Raw genomic sequence first — 22,078 nt, 5'->3', positions numbered from 1 at the left:
TTGAAGTTATATTTCTATATATTTGGGTTGGTTAAATTTATTCATTATTGCATCATTTACATCAATTAGATATATGACCAATTTTGCCATGTCACATTGTTTATGAATATTGATTATGAAACTAATGGCTAACGTTTCTCTTGATTGTGATCTTAGCAGCTTAAGCTATTTATCTATATATAATCAGTTGGCTGAATGATTTCAAAACCTTGTTTAAAATCTTTTAAAAGTCTTTTTGATTTAACAAAAATGTGGAGAAATGTTAAAAATATTTTAAAGGGGAGAAGTGTTAGAGTAAGGGGGAGTAATTTCAAACTTGATTTCAAAATAAAATCTTAAAATTACTAAAATGTTTTGTTATATCAAAAAGGGGGAGATTGTTGAAAACATTTTGATATTTTGATATAACAAATTAAGTTAAATGAATTTTAAGATTTTCCAAAAAGATTTTCTAAGTATATTCGATATAATTATTCGAATATCAAAATATTACTCCAAATCTTTCAAATGTCATTTTTAATCCTTACTCAAGTGTAAAATTAAGTTGTAATCTTAAAATAATTTCAAAACAATTTTACAAAATATTTTGAACCATTTCAAAGCCAAAAATTCCAGATTGCTCAGAGGGAACCGATTCCCCCCCCAAGGGGGTACCGATTCCCCCTGAATGGTTTGGCTCCTAGAAAAAACAGAATGCTCGGAGAGAACCGATTCCCCCCCCAAGGGGCTACCGATTCCCCCTGTTGAACGGTCGAAATATTTGAATTTTACACTTAGGGAACCGATTCCCCATGAGGGGATATCGATTCCCCCCACGCTCCAAGCAGAAATATTAATTGTTTTCACACTTAAACGGCTCCAATAACTTCATTAATGATCCTCAACGTTCAAAAGTGATTCAATGTGTATTTAAACAAGCTTAGAAACCATTGATCAAAAACAATAAACAACAAGCAACTAGAATCAAGAGAGAATCAAAGAGAAAGCATCAAACCTCAAGTTTGAGCATTTCAAGCTTATTTTTCATTCAATATTCATTTTGCTTTCAAGAACACTACTTGTACTCAATTGTATTCATTCTTGAGTGTTCTTTTCTTTGTTCTAGAATTGTGCAAACAAACTACCTTGTGAGGATTTCCTTGTAAGTTTGCAAATTTGTATTGTTCTCTTTGGGAGAGAGTGTTCTCAAGAATTTGGGGTATAATTCTTAAGGGCTTGTAAGGTTACTCTTTGTCCTCAAAAGAAAGACAAATTAGTGAATTTGTGAAAAATCCTTAGTGTGAATAGCTAAGGTAGTGGACGTAGACTTTGGTTGAGAAAGTCGAACCACTCTAAATCACTGTGCAATTACTTTCAATTTTCTGCAAAAGTTTCCACCAAATTTTTAATTGCCGATTCACCCCCTCTTGACTGATTCCGTCAATCGATTAACCCAACATATATCTATTTTATTATCCATATTATATAATATATATATTATAGCATATATGCATATTACGCAAGTAATACTTTTATGTATATATTATAATTATTTTTATTAATTTACGCATATATATATAATTTATGGAAACATCAATCTATGAATATATATATATATATATTTTTTAGTTGGTTGATAATTAAGTATTGGTACAAATCACCACTCTTGTTTATTTAAGATATAATAGTTTTTTTATTGATTATAATAGATATAGAATTATTATATTATTTGTTTCTCACTTATTTTCTTAATTTAAGCTATAGTGGTTTAATTTTTTATTATAATATATATAAAATTATTATAATATTTTTCCCACTTATTTCCTTAATTTAAGTTATAGTGGTTTATTTTTTTATTGATGATAATAATATATGTAATCATTATACTATTTGTTTCCCACTTATTTTCCTAATTTAAGCTTTGATTTGTTTGATCTAATATACTTTCTTATCATGATATTTTCTTTATTATAATTTATTGTCCATAATTTATTTTAATTTAAGGGTCACGTTTCTTTCATTTGTTTTTTTATGTTCATATGATGATTCCTTATTATGTTTTGATGCATGTGTCTTATTTTTATTTATCTTTAATTAAATATTTTGATGTATTTTCATTTTCATTTAAATGCATTTATATGTACATATGTTTTGCATGACATCTTAATTAATTTTATATGATAGTCTCATAAGCATCCCTTGACTCTAATCGAAATAAATTGACTAAGGGTGATATTTGATCATTTTAAAATTATCGAAAGAAATTTTCTAATACGTGAATATTTAATCCATTTTAACGTATATCATTAAACTTTAATACTAGAACTTACATTTTAGATTTGAGCCCCTAAGTTCCTTAATTTTCATAATTTGACACTTGAAGTTAGAATAAGCCTTAATTTACTTTTAGTTTAATTAAGACAAATAAAATTTTGTTTGATTGTATTGTTTTTTACAAATTTGAGGCACTGTTCACTGATAATTCCTTGAATAAGTAGATATCATTTTCAAAATCACATCATGTTTTCTAAAAATGAGGTAATATTCGGTTATTAGGCACAATAATTGATCTCCCGCGTTTATGCTCAGGGGCGAATGCTATCGGCCTCGATAAACGAATACCCTTTTCAACTTTGCATCCTTAATGATTTTTAAATTAGATAAAGACTGAACTCCAAATTTCTGATTTTAAATATAGGGTAATCAAGGTACCAATTTTTGGGCGCTTGTGGGGGTGTTATTTCTTCCCCACGCGTAATCGACTCCTGAACATGATTTCTGGATTTTCGGAGACCTCAAAACTCGGTATTTTGATAAAAACAAAATGTTTTATTAAAATCATCCGATTTTTATGGTGTTCCAATCGCACGTCAAATGATTGGTGGCGACTCCTCACCTTTCGAAATGATTTTCAAAGAGAAAAGCCCGTCGGTTTCAGTATTTCCCCTTCGGGCGAAAAGCGGTTACGACACAAATCTAATTCGAGAATCCAAAGTATGAAAGATCAGCATGATAACAAATAAGTGTCATCATGATCAATCAAAGTAGTGTCAAATCCAATAATAAAAAAATAAACGAAAGAAATAGCCTAACAATCGATAAAAAAAATGGAAAATGTGCCAAAATACAAAAAAAAAAATTGTATTATAAGAGCAGAGAAATGCGTACCTTTAAATAGAGTTATTGAAAACTAAAATATAAAAAAGTAAAGAAGAAGATCGGCAACCGACAACCATAAGAATGATGCCGCCTCCTGTTAACAAAAATAAAAGAAGAAGCAACTGATCGGCACAAAACTCTGGACAAAATTTTAAAATAATATTTTTTAAATGTTATTTATGTTAGAAGTATTTTTCAAAATATGTAATTTGTAAGGTTCGCGTTTTGTTGATTTCGGAGGTTTTTTTTAATAATGTCATAATATATGTATATATAAATATTGTCTTCAATAAGTCAATTGAGTTTATTTTTGATTTTTTTTAAATCTTATTTATAAATAATGTGATTTGAGAATATCATTGTAAAATTTTGTTAATTTTAAATTGTTAAAGAAAGTTCTTAAACTTGATTATCTTATAAAATATTTGAAATCTTACTATCCAACTTTGTCTTTGATTATTGTATTGATTAAGTATAAGAATCGTTTTTTTATAATTCAAAATCAATAAAATTTTATAACTATATTCTCAAATCCATCATTGCTCATACATGATTTTTTAAAATGGTAGTCTTTCAAGCGTGTATTAATTAAGTTATTAAAGATGATATATATAAACGCTTCCTTATTGTCGATCACTCAATTTATATTTTAATGTGAATATAAGTATATACTATATATATATACTGCACATATTATTTCTTTTAAACAAAATTTATATAATAACTTTAATTTTCAATTTAGTAATTTTTATTTTAATCTTGGATGATAGTAAAAAATCGCTTAACAGCAAAATCATTTAAATATTTTAATAAATAAATAATAGTATTATAATATTGCATTAATGGTTTGACTCCCGAGTTAAACATTTTTTAAAAGCCCACGACGACTTAATTTAAAGCTGTAAAATGATGTAACTGTGAATATTAAAAAAATTAATATTTTTCATTAAGTATAACTTAAAATGTTATTTACGTAATTTTAAATATTAATTTTTTTAATATTTTTTATCTCAACTGAAAATGTTATGAAAATGTTATGAAAAATGTAACATTTTCGGTTGATAACCGAAAATATTAAAATATTAACATTTTAAGTTACGTTCAACCGAAAAATATTAAACTTTTTTTAACATTTTCAGTTGCGTTCAACCGAAAAATGTTAATTTATCATCATCATTTTGAAAAAAAAATAATAATTATAAAACTTTTATAAAATTATTCATATTTTAAAATACTTACCCTAAAGATTTTATATACTAGATTATATGTATTATTTAATTTCATGCAAAAATCAAAATTTATCGAGTTATAAAATAATTTGCAAAAGAATATTTCAAGATTTTAATGTAGAAAGTTTTTTTCACGCATAAAAAATAAATAAATAAAATTGACATTTTTATACAAATATCACCCTAAAATAAATTAATTACATATTAGGCATCATTTTTAAAAAATTTACAATATTAACACCCGGATTTTTTATACGTTTAACAAGGCGCTCTTCAGGGGGCGCGTCTTACCCCACGTGACGCCAGATCAACATAAGGAGCACCCCATAGGGCGGGCCTTATTGCACAAGGTATTAGATCGAGAAATATAGTCTGAACGATGCCTTACAGAAAAAAATTAGTGGGTAAGGGTGATTTTTTTGGGAAAATCGCCTTTTTTTCCCTTCTTTTGATAAATCTGAATCAATTCCAAATTAGTATAATTTATATGGGTTTTTTAGTGTTTACATCTCCGATAATGTCGTGATTATTATTATATTTCGTCAGTTCTTTTTTTAAATACATATAAGAGTGAATTATCTATTTGACCATCTATATATTCATGTGTCTTTATTTTGATCACCCAATTATATCTAACATCATGATTTATTTATGTTTTGATCATTTATCGTTAAATTTAACTGTTAACAAAAATAGTAATATGGTATGATATAATAATAGTTTTAGTCCTCAAAATTTATATATTCTATTAATTTGGTCATATTATGAAATACTTTAATAAAATTTCAATATTTACTTTAAAATAATTTATTAATTTATTAATAATTCATTGATAATCTAATAATTTATTTATTTATTAATATTTTTTAGGATGTGTGCCGCTTCTAAGATTGTCAAGGCTTTAAGATTTATTATATGAATGTTCATTTTCCCTTTTATTCCAAAATTGTTGATCATCTCTGCCGATCACCACATCATTGCTTCAAAATTGGGAGTAAAAAGATATAATATTTTGGTTTTTTGAGGATTAAAATTATTATGATATCATTTCACACCACTATTTACGTTAAATAATGGTTAAACCTAAACGCAAATGATCAAAACAGAAATAAAATATAATATTAGATATGATTTTAAAAAGAAAAAAATAATTGGGTGATAAAAATAAAAAATAGCTTGAATATGTGAATTAGAAAAATATATATTTGTTTAATATGCAATAAGGCTGTTGAATTTGGTTTTTTTCTTCTAAAGCTACTTCTTGCTTTAGTCGTTGATAACAACTTTGTTTAGCTCATAACTTATCTGCATTTCTCTACGAATTCTTCCTGCAGGCAGTGGTAGCTCATGGTTGCAAGATAACTCCTTGCATCATGATGCAAAAGTGGTAGTGTATTGAGGCAGGGTCCAAAATATTCAGTTTTTCCCTCGAAACCTGCAGAGGTTGCCCTTGTGCAGGACCTCTTTGAATTCATTTACGCTGATCTGCTTGTTGACGAAAGTGGGACTGACCCAAGAAAAGGTGGCAGAGTCCATTGACAAGTGGTTATTTTATGGCTTGAGCTTTGTCCATTGTTTCGAGAACTCAATGAACTTCACGTTTAAAGACGGAGAAGAGATACCTCCATTAGTGGTATGGATAAAAGTTTTCATATAATTGTGTGTGTTTGTGTTCCCTTTGTTTGTGCACATTTCAGCTATTAGTAAAATATGTAATTAACTTAATAAAATTCAGATTTCAAGGTAGACATGTACTCACCCTCGAGAAACTATGGATCCGTCACTGGATTTTGCTTAACAAATGCCCTAAGAACGCTCTTTAAGGTTATTATATATAGTAATATCTTCATCCGGTGCATGAACTTTATGGATAAGGTAGTCAATTATGTATTAAGACAATGTTATTAATGTAACTAGTAAATTAAATGAACCTTGAAACACTTCGGGGGCACTGTTAGCAAAATCCTTTTACATTTCATTCCATTCCATTCGGATAGTGAAATGGACATGCAGCTGGCTTACTTGACCTATTCTTTTAATCTTGAGGCAATGGCATCTTTCTTATTATTATTTTTTCATTTTTCTTATCACTTTCTGACGCGGTGTACATTAATAATAGGCCAAAGTGAGGGAAGAAAACCTATTGAAATGCTATTTTAGAGGTGACCATTGATTTTTCCACTGTGGACTTAATTGGGGAACAAACTTTTTGTTACTTCTCTTGTATTTTGTTATTTCAGTTGCGAGGAAATGCTGGGAGCCATGATCTTCCATTCTCTACTAAAAGGAAACAATCTTGAGCAATCATTCAAAAATTCACAGCACGAACCCCAGTGAGACTGGTGATAAAGGAATTATTGGTATTCCTTAAGGTCCAACGGTCGAGCACCAAAAATATTAAAAGTACGAGCATTCAATGTCAAAAAATTGAGAGTTATCTTTGAACATATATATTTATCCTAAATTAAAAAAAAACTCACAAAATATCTTGAAATATGTAGCTTGTCACATTATTCTTAACTGCACATCACTACTTCGGTACATAACCATTAGAAAAGACTTTAATTACATCTAAATAAATCATTAGCTTTTATTTTGCATACAAATAATTTAGAAAAAAAATGATGATTTCTTTAAATACAATACAGGTATATTGAAATAATTTGATTAATTTGAGGGATTTTTTTCCATGAGAACAACTGAGTTTTGATTGGAAACATTTTCATTAAAAGAAATGAATACAGAGAATAAAAGGGATAATAATAATAAACCTTGAATGGTGTGGAGAAAAAAGCCCACAACATCAATTACAGCAGGACAGTACTGCAATTTCCAGAACTTACAGCTTATTTCATTTATTTATTCTTTCAACATGACCGTCTAAAACTAGTCATTGCCCACCATCATCAATGGTATAAACAAAAACAAAAAGTCTCTGTACAGAAATTTATCATTTCTTTCTTGGATGCTTCATTTATATGTCTCCTTTATTTAGCTTCTGCTCCTGCATGTCAATAATTCATTAACCACATTGTTAATCACTTTTTACTGCTGATTATAATAATTAAACTAAAAAGATAATTATAGAATTCAATTTTACCTAATCCAACTGCTTCTGTGCTTTTCATTAACCTTAGGCGTTTACACGATTCAACAAACATTCTGTTAAATAAATAAATAAAATTTAGTCACAATTTCCAAAAGAAACTTTAGCAAGAGCAACATACTAAGTTGAGGGCAATTTTGAGAACTTACTGCCATGGTACATCTCCAATCAGCATCCAATCTCCATCCTTATCCTCGTATGTGGGCACGTACTCAATTCCATTCGCTTGGTCCATTTTCTTCTCATTCCAATAATTTCCTGTAAAATAATAATAAAAAAATCATGTTAATGACCAAATTACTCTTATGAGAAGAAAAATATATGCTCCATATGATATAGTTTCTACTTATGGTGAAACATGAGAACATGTCTTCGAGGGAAGTTAACAGCTGCTGATAACTATTGTACGTCTGGAGATCAACTTTCCTTAAATATGGAGCACCGTCCACCGCCACTTTTACAAATTTGCAACTCTTCTTCCCTCTCTTTGCATGCCCTCTCACCGGCGGCCAACCCACCACTTGCGCCCTACAACATTTTCATATTGCACATTAATCAAAATGAACCTTAAATTAACTGCTACTGACCATTGGGATTCATCCCTTTTATTCTTTAGTAAAGCAAAATTGAACCGGAAAGATAAAAAAACGATGATTGATGAGTTTCATGACTTACTTTGAAACAGGGGATTTAGCAGCCTCTTGGGCATCAATCTGGGACCGACCCAACTTATTTGTGTCTATGTTGTCACCCAGGCTAAGATCAACGGTTTCCGAAAACCCACGTTTACTGCCCAGCCTAGCTCCGCCGTCCAAGGTTACTCTAGACTCTCCGGGTAACCCTAAAGTCAACTCGGTGGCCTCGAAGTTCAAGCCGCTGGCATCAGTTTCCGGTAAGCGTTTCCCATTATCTGATAACATTTTTCTTAAAGTTTTTTTTTCCTTTCAAAACTGGCAATTGCTAGCTATACCAGAAAGCACAAAATTATTTGGCCAACACGTTTGGGTTTATATAAACAATAATGACTACGTAAAAGGAGGCGAAGCATCTAACAGGCAAAATAGTGGAACCATTCATGAAAAGACACGTGTTCTTAGAAAAGCGGTTGTAATTTGCCCATGTAACTAGGTTACAGGAATTATACGACGGGGGAATTGTGTGGGTGTTCGCGTTGCGTGAGATTTTGAATGCTTTAAAGTATTAAAGTTTGGGAGTTGCCGGTCGGGGCCGACCCGGTCACTTTCAGTTAGAGATTCTAGGTGACTAAATAAATTTGTTAAAAATATGCGACTAACGTTTTATTTATTACATTTTTAGGTGTCTATCATTTTCTTCGTTCACTTTTAGGTGTTTATGCAATAATATACGTTAATTCAGTGTATACGTAATATCAAGCGTTAAAAAACATTAATTGATACGTGTTATATTTATATTTTAATTTAATGCAAAAATAAATGCACAAACTATACCTTAAGTTAACTTTAGGTATTTAACATTTTCAACATTATAATTTTAGGTGCTTGCATAGTAACGATATTTAAATTCGATCGTTATTTGACACGTATCACGTTAATATATATTTTTAAAAAAATCTTTATCAAAATATTAAAATATTATTTTTTTAAAAAAAAATCCTCCACACTCCCGTCTCCGCAGCTCCCTCGCTTAAAAAATTTCCTCCTTAGTTGCGTTCAAAACCCCTCCATCGTCCCCATAAATCCCTAAAGTTAATTTAGGGTAAGAATGATAAAATGAGATTAGAGTTAGGGGTTCAATTTGTATTTATGAAATTTGGGAGATTGGGACAACTACACGAGGGATGGTCAACAGTGGAGGTCCGACGACAGATGAGTAATAGTTTGACGATGGTGAAGGTAGCCGGTAATGACCGATGATAACTAGTGATAAGGTTGAAATAAGAAATTTTAGGTTACACATGCTTAAATTAATAATATTATCAAGTTTTTTAAAATAAAAAATTTAAAAAAATATAATCATGACTAGTGTCACTTAACGAGTTTTTTAATGATCGTTACTGCGTGGATACATAAAAGTGTAACAGAGGAAACACTAGACACCTATTTATAACGAATTTTTTTAGCACTTAAAGTTAACTAATGATATATTTTGAGCACTTATTTTTGTATTAAGCCAAAATATAAATTTGACACGTATCACTTAATAATTTTTTAACGGTCATTACTGTCTAGGCACTTAAAAGTGTAATAGAGAAAATATTAGACACCTAAAAGTGTAATAAAAAAATATTAGGTATTTATTTTTAATCAAAAATTCTTTAGACACCTAAAGTTAACTTATATATAGATTGAACACTTATTTTTATATTAAGTATTTAAAAAATTATATTAAAGATAAAATATATAAATAATCATTGAAATTTGAGTAAATTTTTGTATTCAACATTAAAAATTTAAAAGTAACGAAATATTCATTAATGTTTTCGTTATATAATAAATCGATCGCTTCATCTTTAATAATTGTTAGTTAAATCATGATAATATGATCTGATAGTGAAGGAAACTTACTTGGTGTCCTTTGGCCACGTTGATTATAGTTTGACCGGTATTTTGATTAACTTTTAATCAAAAAATATAATTTTTTTCTAAATTTATCTTTTTATTTATTGATTTTTTTTAGACAATTCTTTGACCGGTGTTTCTTCCATTTCTTTCCCACTATTAATCATTTTCTTCTCAAATCCTATTTCTGTTACTTCGAAGATGATTCACTGCTTTTGCACTCTGTGCAGTACTTTTTTATTGTGTTTCGAGCAAATATCAACGACATAGAAAACAATAACGACCAATCAATCTAACCGTGAACATTTTTCCATTATTCAATCAGTTAAAATATTAAAAGTCGAATATTTTTAAAGCCGCGGAGCATGGAATTAATATAGAAATTATAATTTAAAAAATAATAATAATTGAAAACAGAGAAGGTTTAAAATGCTATAATATCATGGACCCACAAGGGAAGATGCATGTGATAAAGTATGTTCTAAATAGAGGTAAAGGCGCAGAATCAAAGACCATGAGAATGATGGGACACACAGTTCTTAGAATAAAAGTCAACTTTACGCGATAGAAGACCATCACCCTCAGGAGTCTGGTCCCATTGCTTCCATGTGATCATCATGTTTCTTTGTCGGTAATTAAACTCCTCATTTTCTTTATTTTCTTTCCTTCTAACAACTTTTTAAATATTATTCCAAACTCAAGCTAAGGAAATGTATACAAAGGTAAATTTATTAAATCTTGAAATTATAAATAGAACTATTGATATGTTATTTTTTATTTTTTTAAATAATGATGTGACATTACCTTTTGATAACACATCTACATTACCCTTAAGTTTTTTACGATTGAGTATAAAACTTAAACTAAATGTTAGATATGATTTTGAAAAAAAATAATTTAGGTACCAAAACAGAATAAAGTAATAGTTTAGATACTAAACATGTAATTTAGCCTTGATTTTTTATATGTGGTTAATATAAAAAGAGTATCTTTTGTAAGGGAATCAAATAAATGATTTTTTTTGGAATGAAGCAGAAGCTAGAGAATTACAATTCAACGAGATCGGAAAAACGGAGGACCATGAAGATCCCTGCAAAGAATAAAGTCTAAGACCATCTGGAGGTGCCATGCATTTACGAGAAAGGATAATCCAGCGAAGCACTGAGAAGAAGATGATATGCGTCACTATTGTCAGTTTGAACCAAGACTCCTTCAAAACCTTGAAACCACGCCAAAAGAAGGCCATGACAAATACCACAAAGTTCGGCCAAGAGGACCCCAAGTCTTTATTGAAAGCAGAGATGAAGTAATCTCGGAAGATACCGCCAGATGAAGTAACCTCAACATCTGTTATGAATTAATTGTGTTCGGACGTTGGTAATCTATAGCTAATATTTAAATTGATCGTCAAATCATAAAATATTATAATTTAACCCTCATACTATTAAGCATTCTAAAATTTTAATAAAAAGTAGAAGTTAAATATCCTTAATAAACAAAAGAGATGGGTAAAACTAAATAAATTTAGAATTTACAATATATGTATATTTCATGTTTTAACAATTTTTTAATCTTTTATTATTATTATTTTTCTAATTTCCTTTTACTAGTTTTGATTACTCAACCAAAAAGAGAGGGTGCCATTTTTTCCCTACCTTCCATCACTTTACTAACTTCAATCCAGACAAGATCTAAAGTGGAAATGAAATGAATTACTTTATTATTTTCCTTTTTTAGAATAAAAAACTATATTGTATTATATGATAATTAAATATGATGTCCATTATTATAAAGAGAAAGAGGAAATGAGAGACGAATTCAACGTCATTGATTGGGAAGAGAAAGTGTATTATTTCATTATTCGACCGTAAGCCTTTATTTTATACTAAATTATGTCTTATTTTCAACGGATCACTCCATGTTATTAGTAGACAATAAGAAGTATGGGATCGTCTAAAAAATTCCAAAATATTCTTAAGAGTCTGATTTGGAAAGCAAAGAGATGAAAAAGAATCAACAAGATGACTTGAAATAGGGGATTTGTTGGGCCTCCCTTCAATGCTTTCGAGATTTCCTATTGTTAACTAATTTGCTTAATATCTCTTCTCTTTCAACAAATCCAATGAAATATGGAATAAATCGATAAGATCATTAAAAATGATTCTTTATTCGACATAATATATTATATACATATATATATTATGTGTTAAGGTTCAATAGTATAAAATTTAAAATAATTTATTTATTCATTGAATGGTTAGATTAACCGAAGGTTAAAACTTTTAAATTAATAATAATATTAATTTAAAAACACATTTTATTTTAAATTTTTAATCCTAACAATTTGCTTTAAAAGTACATATATTATTAAAAAAAAATTATATTGTATCAATGGATCTTAATATATATATTTATTAACATAACAATGAAACTTGATTAAATATGTATTAAAAACTTTTATTTCATTTTGTTTGTTCTTACACTTTTATTTTTATTAAAGTGGATTAATTAGAAAAATAAATCTAATAAATTTATGTCAATTATCTTCTGACAATAATAATAATAATAATAATTTTATTATTTTCTGCAAAAATAAAAAACAATTTAAAATAATAAAAATGAAATGTTCCATTCTTCTCTAGATAAGGGACAATGTAGATTAGATTCTATATCAGGAATATTTAGGGATTACAGTTGATGCAAACCACGTGCATTTTCATATATTTATAAAACAAGTTATTCCACTCATTTCCGCGTGAAGATTCTTTAACTTTAAGAACGTTGTTAATACATATTTTAAAGATATAATGAAAAAATATATAAATTAATTAAATAAAAGGTAGAACACGTGAAAACCTGTTTGTTTTCCAGGTTAAAATACTGTTTCACTACTAAATTATCAGATACGAATTATGTCTATAAGCATATGTAATGAGAGAGAACACAAGTTTGAAAAGAACAAGATAACATGGGCTTTCAGTTGAAATTTCTGAGGCTTGCCTTCGTTGTGTTCGGTAATATTTGACTTAATGATCTTCAGCTAGCGACAGTTTCTTAGATTCTTCCAACAACTTTACCTGGCTTTGGAATTTTAATATCCCAACTTGCCTATTTTGGAATTTAACTCTTACATAATTTAATTAGTTCAAGTGGTGATTTGTTTTCTTGTTAATGATTTATGTCAAGAGTTTAAGTTTTGTCATCTATAAATTGTTTAATTTCTTTCATGGATCGTTTGATCAATAATATTTAGTTACATTGTCGTTTGATCAAGAATATTCCGTTATATTGCCGTTTTATATTTTGTAAATTGTCATCTATAACTAGTTCATTGACCTTGAATTATTAATCAAATATGATTTATAATTTTCTTAACATTTATTATTTTACGAAACATTAATCATAGTTATGTGTCCTCATGAATTGTTAATACATAAAAAATGTAATTAAGATTTCAAATAAAAAACATATTGTACCATTTATTTTATATCTTCCGGAAACATTATTCTCATCTATGCCCTACACTACAAAAAATTAGCTGACCCTTATTCCCATATGTAATGGAGTAAGGGGGAGGTATGATAGTAGGTTGTTATCAACACCAGGTTGAGAGCAGAATCTGTAGAAGACCACTGAATTATGAAATGCCCTACACTACGTATCCTCTAAAAAGAATGTTGTGTTCACCTATATTCTTCACTACATATTTTTTGAAAATATTGTTCTCATCTATTTCTAGTCTATTGACCACATGCCTCCACCTAACATTTCTTTCGGTTTACATCTATATCCACTTCTTTTTACTCACCCACTCGCTAGACAATCAAAGGATAAGACTATGTTAGTACCCCTTTGATGCAATCGTCATTAGTCGCCTAGAAACAATAACAACGCGAAATATAAAAGAGGATTAACCCTTATGCTATGTGAGGAATCTTTCTCGTTTTCTAGACTTCTCTCTTTTGTACTCCAATCTCCACAACTCTCGAACATCTCTTATTCGGATCATCAACACGTTTAATCATGGGCACATTATTAATAATATTTTATTTATTTTTGTATTGATTATTACGTTCAACAAACTACGTACTCATAAACCGATCATCTATTATTTATTTATATTATTTTACCTACACAAATAAATATGAACAAAAAATAAGATCATTTATTAAATAAAACTATTTGGATATAGATATGTCAAATTCATTTATATTTGTGATTAACTCGTTATTTAAAATTAATATTTTTCCTACAATAATACTTTCAAATTTTTATATTTTTTTTTCTTGTGTAATATAATTATTCATATTTTTGTTTCATTAGTTTACATCTAAAAGAAATATGTTTATTCAAGACATGTATGCTTATTTGTTATTTATGAATAAATTTTTAATTATTTGTAAATATATTCAATTATATTTTTATCATCTTATGAATTTATTTATGAACATGTTCATTTAATAGTATTTATTTAATACTCAAAAATTTTAAATAAACGAATAGAAATCGTCTGTCCCTCAATAGTACCCCGCTTCCTGACCCTCACCATTACACGCCTTACATTTATGTTTGAATTTCCTTTTATATAATTTGTTTATTTAAAGATAAATATTAATTTAAATTATATTATATTATATTAATAATTTAAATCAAATATATTTATTTTTATATTATATATATTATAATAATTCGGTTTTAAGAATATAAAAAATATTTCAATAACGTATTAAATTTATTCATTTTTGAGATTATTTTTTTATTTTGCTAAATTATTACAATAATTTTAAATAATGAATTTAAAATATTAAAACTAATGTTATAAACATAATATCAATAGACATATTTTTCTCTGGTATTATTGCATATCGATATTGATATATTTCAATCTAGCATTCCAGGTTTATTATTTTTAACATAAATTTTATATATTATATATAACACACTATACCTTAATTACGTAGATAAAAATAAATTTACGTAAAAAATATAAATTTTAATCAACTTTAAAAAATTTAATAAAATTATATTTTTATTTTTAAATATAATTGTATAAAAATAATTAAGAAGTATTAAATTTTTATATTAATCAATATAGGTCAATGTGTATGATACAAGATGTTGATCAAAATGAATCAAAACATACTAAAACGATTGAAACGCACTAAAATTTTGATCAAAATATAATTTAAATCATAACAGGCCATCTAATACTAGTATTAGGCCTGTTGAATGAAGCTGTTGGACAAGGTTTTTTTTTTTTTTTACTATCACCCTAAGTGCAAAAGGATTGGTTTGACCCACTTGTGCTTTGCAAATGTCATTCTGATTTTTTGCAAAGGCACTTTTGATTCAATTGTGAGGGTGCAATGTGTGCGTAGGAAGTTTTATGAGTTTTCAGGGCTGAAACTAAACCAGTCACAGGTAATTTCTCAAGATGAAAACCAGTCACCTTTTTTGCATAGGTTGTTGTGGTTTTCAATGAATGTTCCTAAACATTCAATCATTGGATGGATGGATTTCATGGACAAGTTGGCCACTACTGATAGAATTTTGATGATGGACATTCCAGTTGATGATCTATGCAAGAATTGTGGTTACATGTCGGAGAGTAGGAGCCATATTTTCTTTGAATGAACTTTTGCAAAGGAAGTGTGGAGCACCATTCTAAGGCTCTGCAATGTTAGTAGGAAAGTGAGGGATTGGAAGGGTGAGAATACTTGGGCTGTGGCAGTTTTGAAAGGTAAGTCCTTGATTGTTTTCATCCTCAAGGTTGCTTTGTGTGCATGCATTTACCTCATATGGGAGGAGAGGAACTATCTAGGAGAACTGTTAGATGTGTAGGGAACATACACAATTCTAAAATTCTTAACAAAGACAAATATACTTAAAAATAACAAATAAATTTGACAAACGTCTATTCGTATAAGCTCAGTTAATTTACAACCTAAATTTGATACTCTAAAATTGTATTCAAATAAAAAGAAAGATAGCACAAATTCTTAAGTATATTAATTCAAAAGTGATCTAAAACACCGAATAACATATATAACAGTTTGAAATTCATGATGAGGAAGCAAATATTATTTCCTATCAATTAGGGGTTGTAATCATCCCAAACACACTTTAGCAAAATATGCATCAAAACATCATATAGTAACCTAAGAAAAGTACATTTCAAGTACTTTATTAATTAATGTGACATAAAGCAAGAAATATTGTCTCCTTAATTAATCAAAAGGGACTTATAACCATCATTACCATTAATTTTAACAAAGTATAGTATCAAAGGGTCAAGTGATTCTTGAACTAGGGCATTAATTCTTGCATGGGCCCTTTTCTAGTCACTCCTTCAAACTTCCTTTGAGAGCTTCCCCTGGTTGCATCACTCCAAATCCCTTGACATCTGCCCTTTTCATGACCCTCAGTCTTTTGCATGATTCCATGAACATTCTGTAAATTATCAATTAAATTTGTTAATTATTACTTGACACCAAAAGTTTTACCTTAAAAATAAACAAATATTTTCCTAACTTTTGCCTGCTGTGAACATGAATTTAAGGTTTTATATCTAAAAATTGAACTTACAAGTATCCGAAGGTTAGATATTGTTTTTTCTATAAAAAAAATTAAATAAATCAAATTTAAATAATTTATATCAAATTTAATTTAAGCTCAAATAAAATATTTGAAAGCTCAGAAAAAGAAATATAGGTAATTTAAGTTAATAGTAGCAGAGGGTTTATCATTTGAGGGCAATATCGTTGTCAAAACCGACATATTATATGGACTTCGCCGATGCCGGTAAATATTAGTCCAACCTCGTGGAATCCAATTATTACGGTGTACATAAGTACCACTATTTTTTTAATATAACTATTTTTAATACCATATGTTTAAAATTTTAAAAATAAATAATAAAATTTTTGGCGATAAGTAAAGGACAGTTCTTTATTTGTGGGTTTTTGAAAATGTGGTAAATTAATTAAAAATATTTGGTGTAACTGTTGAAAAAGTGTGGTGAAAAAAAAATATTCATTTTAAGTATGAGTTTAAAAAATTAAAAATAACTTATGTTTTTATTATTTTACATTTAAAATTTAACAATTAAAATAAAAAAATAATTATTTAAGTTTTTAAGAAACTGGTGTGAAAAATACTTTTTATTCTAACAAAATTTTTAACTTTTTGTTGTTGATTTTATAACCGAAAATTATTTTGAACCCTAAAAATTAGTTTAAAAAACAATAAAATAACCTAAATACTAATATTAACTTCAATCATATTGTATCAAACAATAATATTCTTTTATTTGAGAGTTAATTATACTAAAAGTCCCTAAAATATTACTTTTATTTTAAATTAGTCTCTTAACTTTTGAACATTCTAGTTTTATCCTTAAACTATGAATCTCTTCTAAATTGGACTCCAAATTTTTGGGTGTTTCAATTCATTCCCAAACTATGACTCTTATTCTATTTTAGTCCCCAAACTTTTAAATATTCCAATTCCATCCCTAAACTTTTAAATGGGTTTGAGGGACATTATTGGAGTATTTAAATGTTTGAGGATCAATTTAGAATGAGAGTCATAATTTGGAGATTAATTTGAAATATTCAAAAGTTTGAGGATCAATTTAGAATGAGAGTCATAGTTTGAAGATTAATTTGAAATATTCAAAAGTTTGAGGATCAATTGCGAGTGAGAATTATAATTAGGAGATTAAATTGAAATATTAAAAATCTAGGGACTAATTTAGAATGAATGTTGTTCTCCCTATACATCAATAGCTATATCTGCATGATTATGCATAAAAAAATTTAAAAAGATAAATTCTTGTAATCATACTAGACTATTAGAAAATGTGATATATAAGTAGTACAAGTCTAAAAAGAAAAGATCGCGATAAAAAGAGTTTAATCATTAATTAAAAATTTGAAACTCAAATCCAGGGTATATTAACATTTAATGGATGATTTGTGAAAATGTAGTTGGAAGAATAGACTTACTCCCAGGGAACATCTCCTGCTAACATCCAGTCTCCATCTTTGTCTTCATATATGGGAACGAATTCACAGCTGTCTGCATCCCTTAACGCCTCTCCTGTTATCATTCATATACCGACATTAATTAACTTAACCCCCTCTCTTTTCTTAATACTATCAAATATTATTTAAAGTTGGTTGTGCTTCATGATGAGAAAAAAAAACTCACCAAAGAGCTTCTCCAATGCAGTAGCAAGATCAGAGTAGCCTTTGTGCACTGCTAGATCGATTTTGCGAAGGAAAGGAGCCCCATCCATGCTAACTTTGACGTAAAACTTTGATGTTTTAGATCCATCTTTATCTCCGAAACTGTTCTTTTTCCGATACGAGCATACCGGCGGCCACCCCACGACTTGACTCTTTCCATTGCTCTTCTCATTCTCATCCTCCTCCGAAATCTCCGAGAATACCCTTTTCTTATCCTTTTTTTGGGTGCCACCGCCTCCGGGGAGGCCCAACCTCAGCTCCGTGATTTCGAATCCCAGATCTTCCTTAGCCATTTTTTTCTTTTGTGTGATGAAAACTTTGCACTTGTGGGTTGAAAAGATGATATATTGGTTTGTTTGTAGGAAACAAGAAATGTGAAATGAAAGAGTAGTTTTTATACAAAGGTAGGGAAATAGTGGGAGCAATTACAGGTCAACTTAATATGGCTTGGTGGTCGGTCACATGAGAGGCAAAAGTGGGGGACTTTACCGGCACCATAAGTTGGCCATGGGGACATGATCCTAAGGGCTGTCTAATTTCAGGGGTATTATTCGATTTGGCGGGATTCATAGTGGCCATTTGATTTCGTGATTTTGAAACAGGTCCATGTGATATCATATCATCCCCTTTTTTTCTCCTTTTTGGCAATAAATTATTGAAAGACCGCCCAAAAACAACACCATGATATAGGGGGCAACTATGTTTTCTATGTATACCCATGTATTGTAATGCTGCGCACCATTCATAGCCGGCACTACCATGCCTTTTTTTTTTTACAAATGGCATCGCTAAATTTCGAATACTTCCCACTTTAGTAATACTTTAAAATTAAATGTTTTTCATATATAAAAAAGAAATATTGAAATCAAATTGTTAACTTAATGTTTAATTAAGATTAATGCAATGTTTTTTATTATAAAAAACATAAGCCACAATAGAAAAAGGACATATTTTTAAGACGATAATTAATATTTACAATTCAAATGATCTGCATGATAAAATATAACATTCAAAATTTAAATTTTAAAAATTTCAATATGTCATGTTTACTGAATTTTATATTAGAAAAGGGGTTTTTTTTATTAAACTAAACGTGATTACAAAGTGTTCACTTGTTCCAAGTACTTTCAACTATTTGAAAATAAATATTCAATCACCCTTATAGTCGTTGGTGCTTGAACCTGTGACATCTAGTAACATCAATGATTTTTTTAACCACTGATGTAAGTTGACTCGGACTATGTTTGATGTATTGATAATATATAATTTTATATCTGATCAATAAATTAAATAATACCATTTAAATAAAAATAATTTTATATATTTTTATTTTAAAAAAATTAATTAGTACGTCATTTTATTCACTAAAATTGTATCTATATACACGTTATCCATACATAAAATATAAAAACTTACTTTTATCTTTAAGAAATGAATTTAAACATTTAAATTTAAATTTCATTTGTTAGGTAAATTGAGAGAATAAAATACACAAATTATATAAAACAAAAACATTATTATTATTTTTGAAATTTAAAAAAATCTCTATAGCTATTTGAAACCTTATACAAAATGCACGATTGTATAGTAGAATTGAAGTATTAACAGCAGAAAACAATGGGCTGTCATCAAGATTTGCTGCAATGAATTATGAGAAACATGAATAATTCAATATCTTTTTTTAAAATAAAGAATAATTCAATATCTAAGTTGGTGCCATTGGGGGTGCATAAATGATTAGTCAAATATTTTGATACTTAAGATCACGATCAATGTGTTTTGCAAAGAAAACAATAAAATTCCAATATTGCCCACCATTAATTATAATTAAAATGAACAAGGACCAATGGGGCATGCATGCACGCATAGCCATGATCATCATGAAGAATTATAACAAGCACACTTACCATCGTCGTCCACATTTGATCTATACGTGGCTGCATAGTGGAACTTGAGCCAATTTATATAATATCATATTCTCATATATAAGAAATTAAGCGAAATTACAGAATTTTCCTGAGAAAACTAATTAATCTCCATATTTTTTTTGTCTTGACCAAAAACGTTTAGAGAATCTAGACAGCAAAGAATCTGCAAACTTGGAAAACACAGAATCCATATGATTCCTTGTTGATATACAATCTAGAAATGGTCTCCTAAAAAAACTTGTTTAAATTCATAGTGCATGGTAGATAGTATCACTATTATTAATACTTATAAACCTAATCATAATCATTGAGGAATCTATGCTTAGCATCACATAAATTTATGATCCTCTTGAGTTTAATTAGTTGAGTTCAAACGACAAAGAAATATACTTCCTAGTCTAATTATCTATATAATAAATATTCGTTTACATTATTATTAATGTTGCGGAAATAGAGAACCAAATACAAATTACAACAAACTTTTAAGTTGGTGCATGCACATGACATTTCTGTATTTGATTCAAATCATAGGCTTAATCACTTTGAATAGGATGTAAAGATGAATATATTAGACGTATTGAAGAAACCCTTGTTGGTTATTAAAAAAATGATTTGTGTCTTATTGATAGGGTTACTATAACTGAAGAACAGGACAATGTCCTTCTGTTGGGATTAGTGTAACTAGGACATACTGATTATTTTTTCTGCACATGCTAATCCTACTTTCTTACAGTTCACGTTACCAACCTTTAATACACTGAAATTAGTTAATTAATTTTTATATAGAAAAACATCATAAGTGAAATTGAAAACGATAGGTTGCACAAACCAAACCATCTCGGTGGTAAAGGAATTGAAGAAATTGTTGTTATTCTTTAAGATTTTGGGTTCAAACGTAAGGAATGCTAGGGGTGTTTAATGTCAAATGACTAAGAGTTATCTTTGAGTAGATATTACCTTATACTGATCTCATATTAATAAAAAAAAACGACATAGTTTAATTTTGGGCAACTACTTATTTGATCACCCACCTATTACTTGGTTTATGTTTTGGTCACTCTACTAATTTTTCAAAATCATACCTAACGTTGCGTTTCGGTTTTGTTTTGATTACGTGGCGTTAAAAATTAACGATAATGTTGACATGTCACCATTAGGTAATACCACACCAGCATCGAAAAATAACAATAAAATTGCCACATCATAATCACCATTAATATTTTTAATTTGAGTGACCGAAACAGAATCAACACGTGGCACTAGATATGATTTAAAAAAAATTAATTATTGGGTGACCAAAATAGAAACTAAGTAATAGGTGAGTTATCAAATAGATAGTTTACCCTGGATTTTTTTTGGAGTCTTCTTTAAACCAGATGTAGCCTTTTTACTTATTCCATGATTGTCAAATATAATAAAAAGTTGTGAATGAGTAGTAAATCTTGCCAGTAATACAGTATAATATGCATTGAGTGGTGCACTTATGTTCAATGTATTATGAACCGTAGAACATATTCATTTACAACAAGTAAATAAAGTTTCTGGTGCTTTGTGCTATTCATGTTAATTAATAATATTAATGCTTTCCTCTCTCTTTTACTTAATTATCAAATCTGGTTTCAGGTTTGATTATTTCTTCTTTTGGTGGAAGCCATTGCCAGCTTTTCACTTTAATCACAGACAATTGCTAATAGTATAATTAACAATAATCCAAGCAGTTAGGCTTCCAAAGATAGCTTAGTGGTTTTTGTTTTGGGATTGGAGATAGATTTTTAGGACATAAGGTGGCAGCATAAATTAAACATAAAAGATCCCAATGACGATTACTCTTGGAACATGATCAACTTGAGAACTCGTCAAATTTTGATTCACTGTATAAAATATACAA

General features: G+C 28.6%; 2 protein-coding genes across 2 annotated transcripts; both read right to left on the bottom strand.

The window, feature by feature from the left end:
* Positions 1-7,339: 7,339 nt before the first annotated feature.
* On the bottom strand, positions 7,340-8,409 carry LOC120133363 (auxin-responsive protein IAA1-like). Its single transcript, XM_039149962.1, has 5 exons — positions 8,149-8,409; positions 7,820-8,001; positions 7,623-7,731; positions 7,468-7,529; positions 7,340-7,371 (listed from the first exon to the last, which is right to left on the bottom strand). The coding sequence occupies exons 1-5, from the start codon at positions 8,391-8,393 to the stop codon at positions 7,355-7,357; spliced, it is 615 nt and encodes a 204-aa protein (XP_039005893.1). The 5' UTR covers positions 8,394-8,409; the 3' UTR covers positions 7,340-7,354.
* A 7,617-nt stretch (positions 8,410-16,026) lies between these two features.
* Positions 16,027-18,661, bottom strand: LOC120133366 (auxin-induced protein 22C-like). The gene is made up of 3 exons (XM_039149963.1): positions 18,225-18,661; positions 18,020-18,113; positions 16,027-16,463 (listed from the first exon to the last, which is right to left on the bottom strand). The coding sequence occupies exons 1-3, from the start codon at positions 18,553-18,555 to the stop codon at positions 16,355-16,357; spliced, it is 534 nt and encodes a 177-aa protein (XP_039005894.1). The 5' UTR covers positions 18,556-18,661; the 3' UTR covers positions 16,027-16,354.
* Positions 18,662-22,078: the final 3,417 nt, after the last annotated feature.

The sequence above is a fragment of the Hibiscus syriacus genome, unplaced genomic scaffold (assembly GCF_006381635.1).
Source record: "Hibiscus syriacus cultivar Baekdansim isolate YM2019G1 unplaced genomic scaffold, ASM638163v2 tig00110579_pilon, whole genome shotgun sequence".
NCBI lineage: Eukaryota > Viridiplantae > Streptophyta > Magnoliopsida > Malvales > Malvaceae > Hibiscus > Hibiscus syriacus.
The sequence above is the reverse complement of the archived record's forward strand: the minus strand, read 5'-3'. Positions and strand labels throughout refer to the sequence as shown.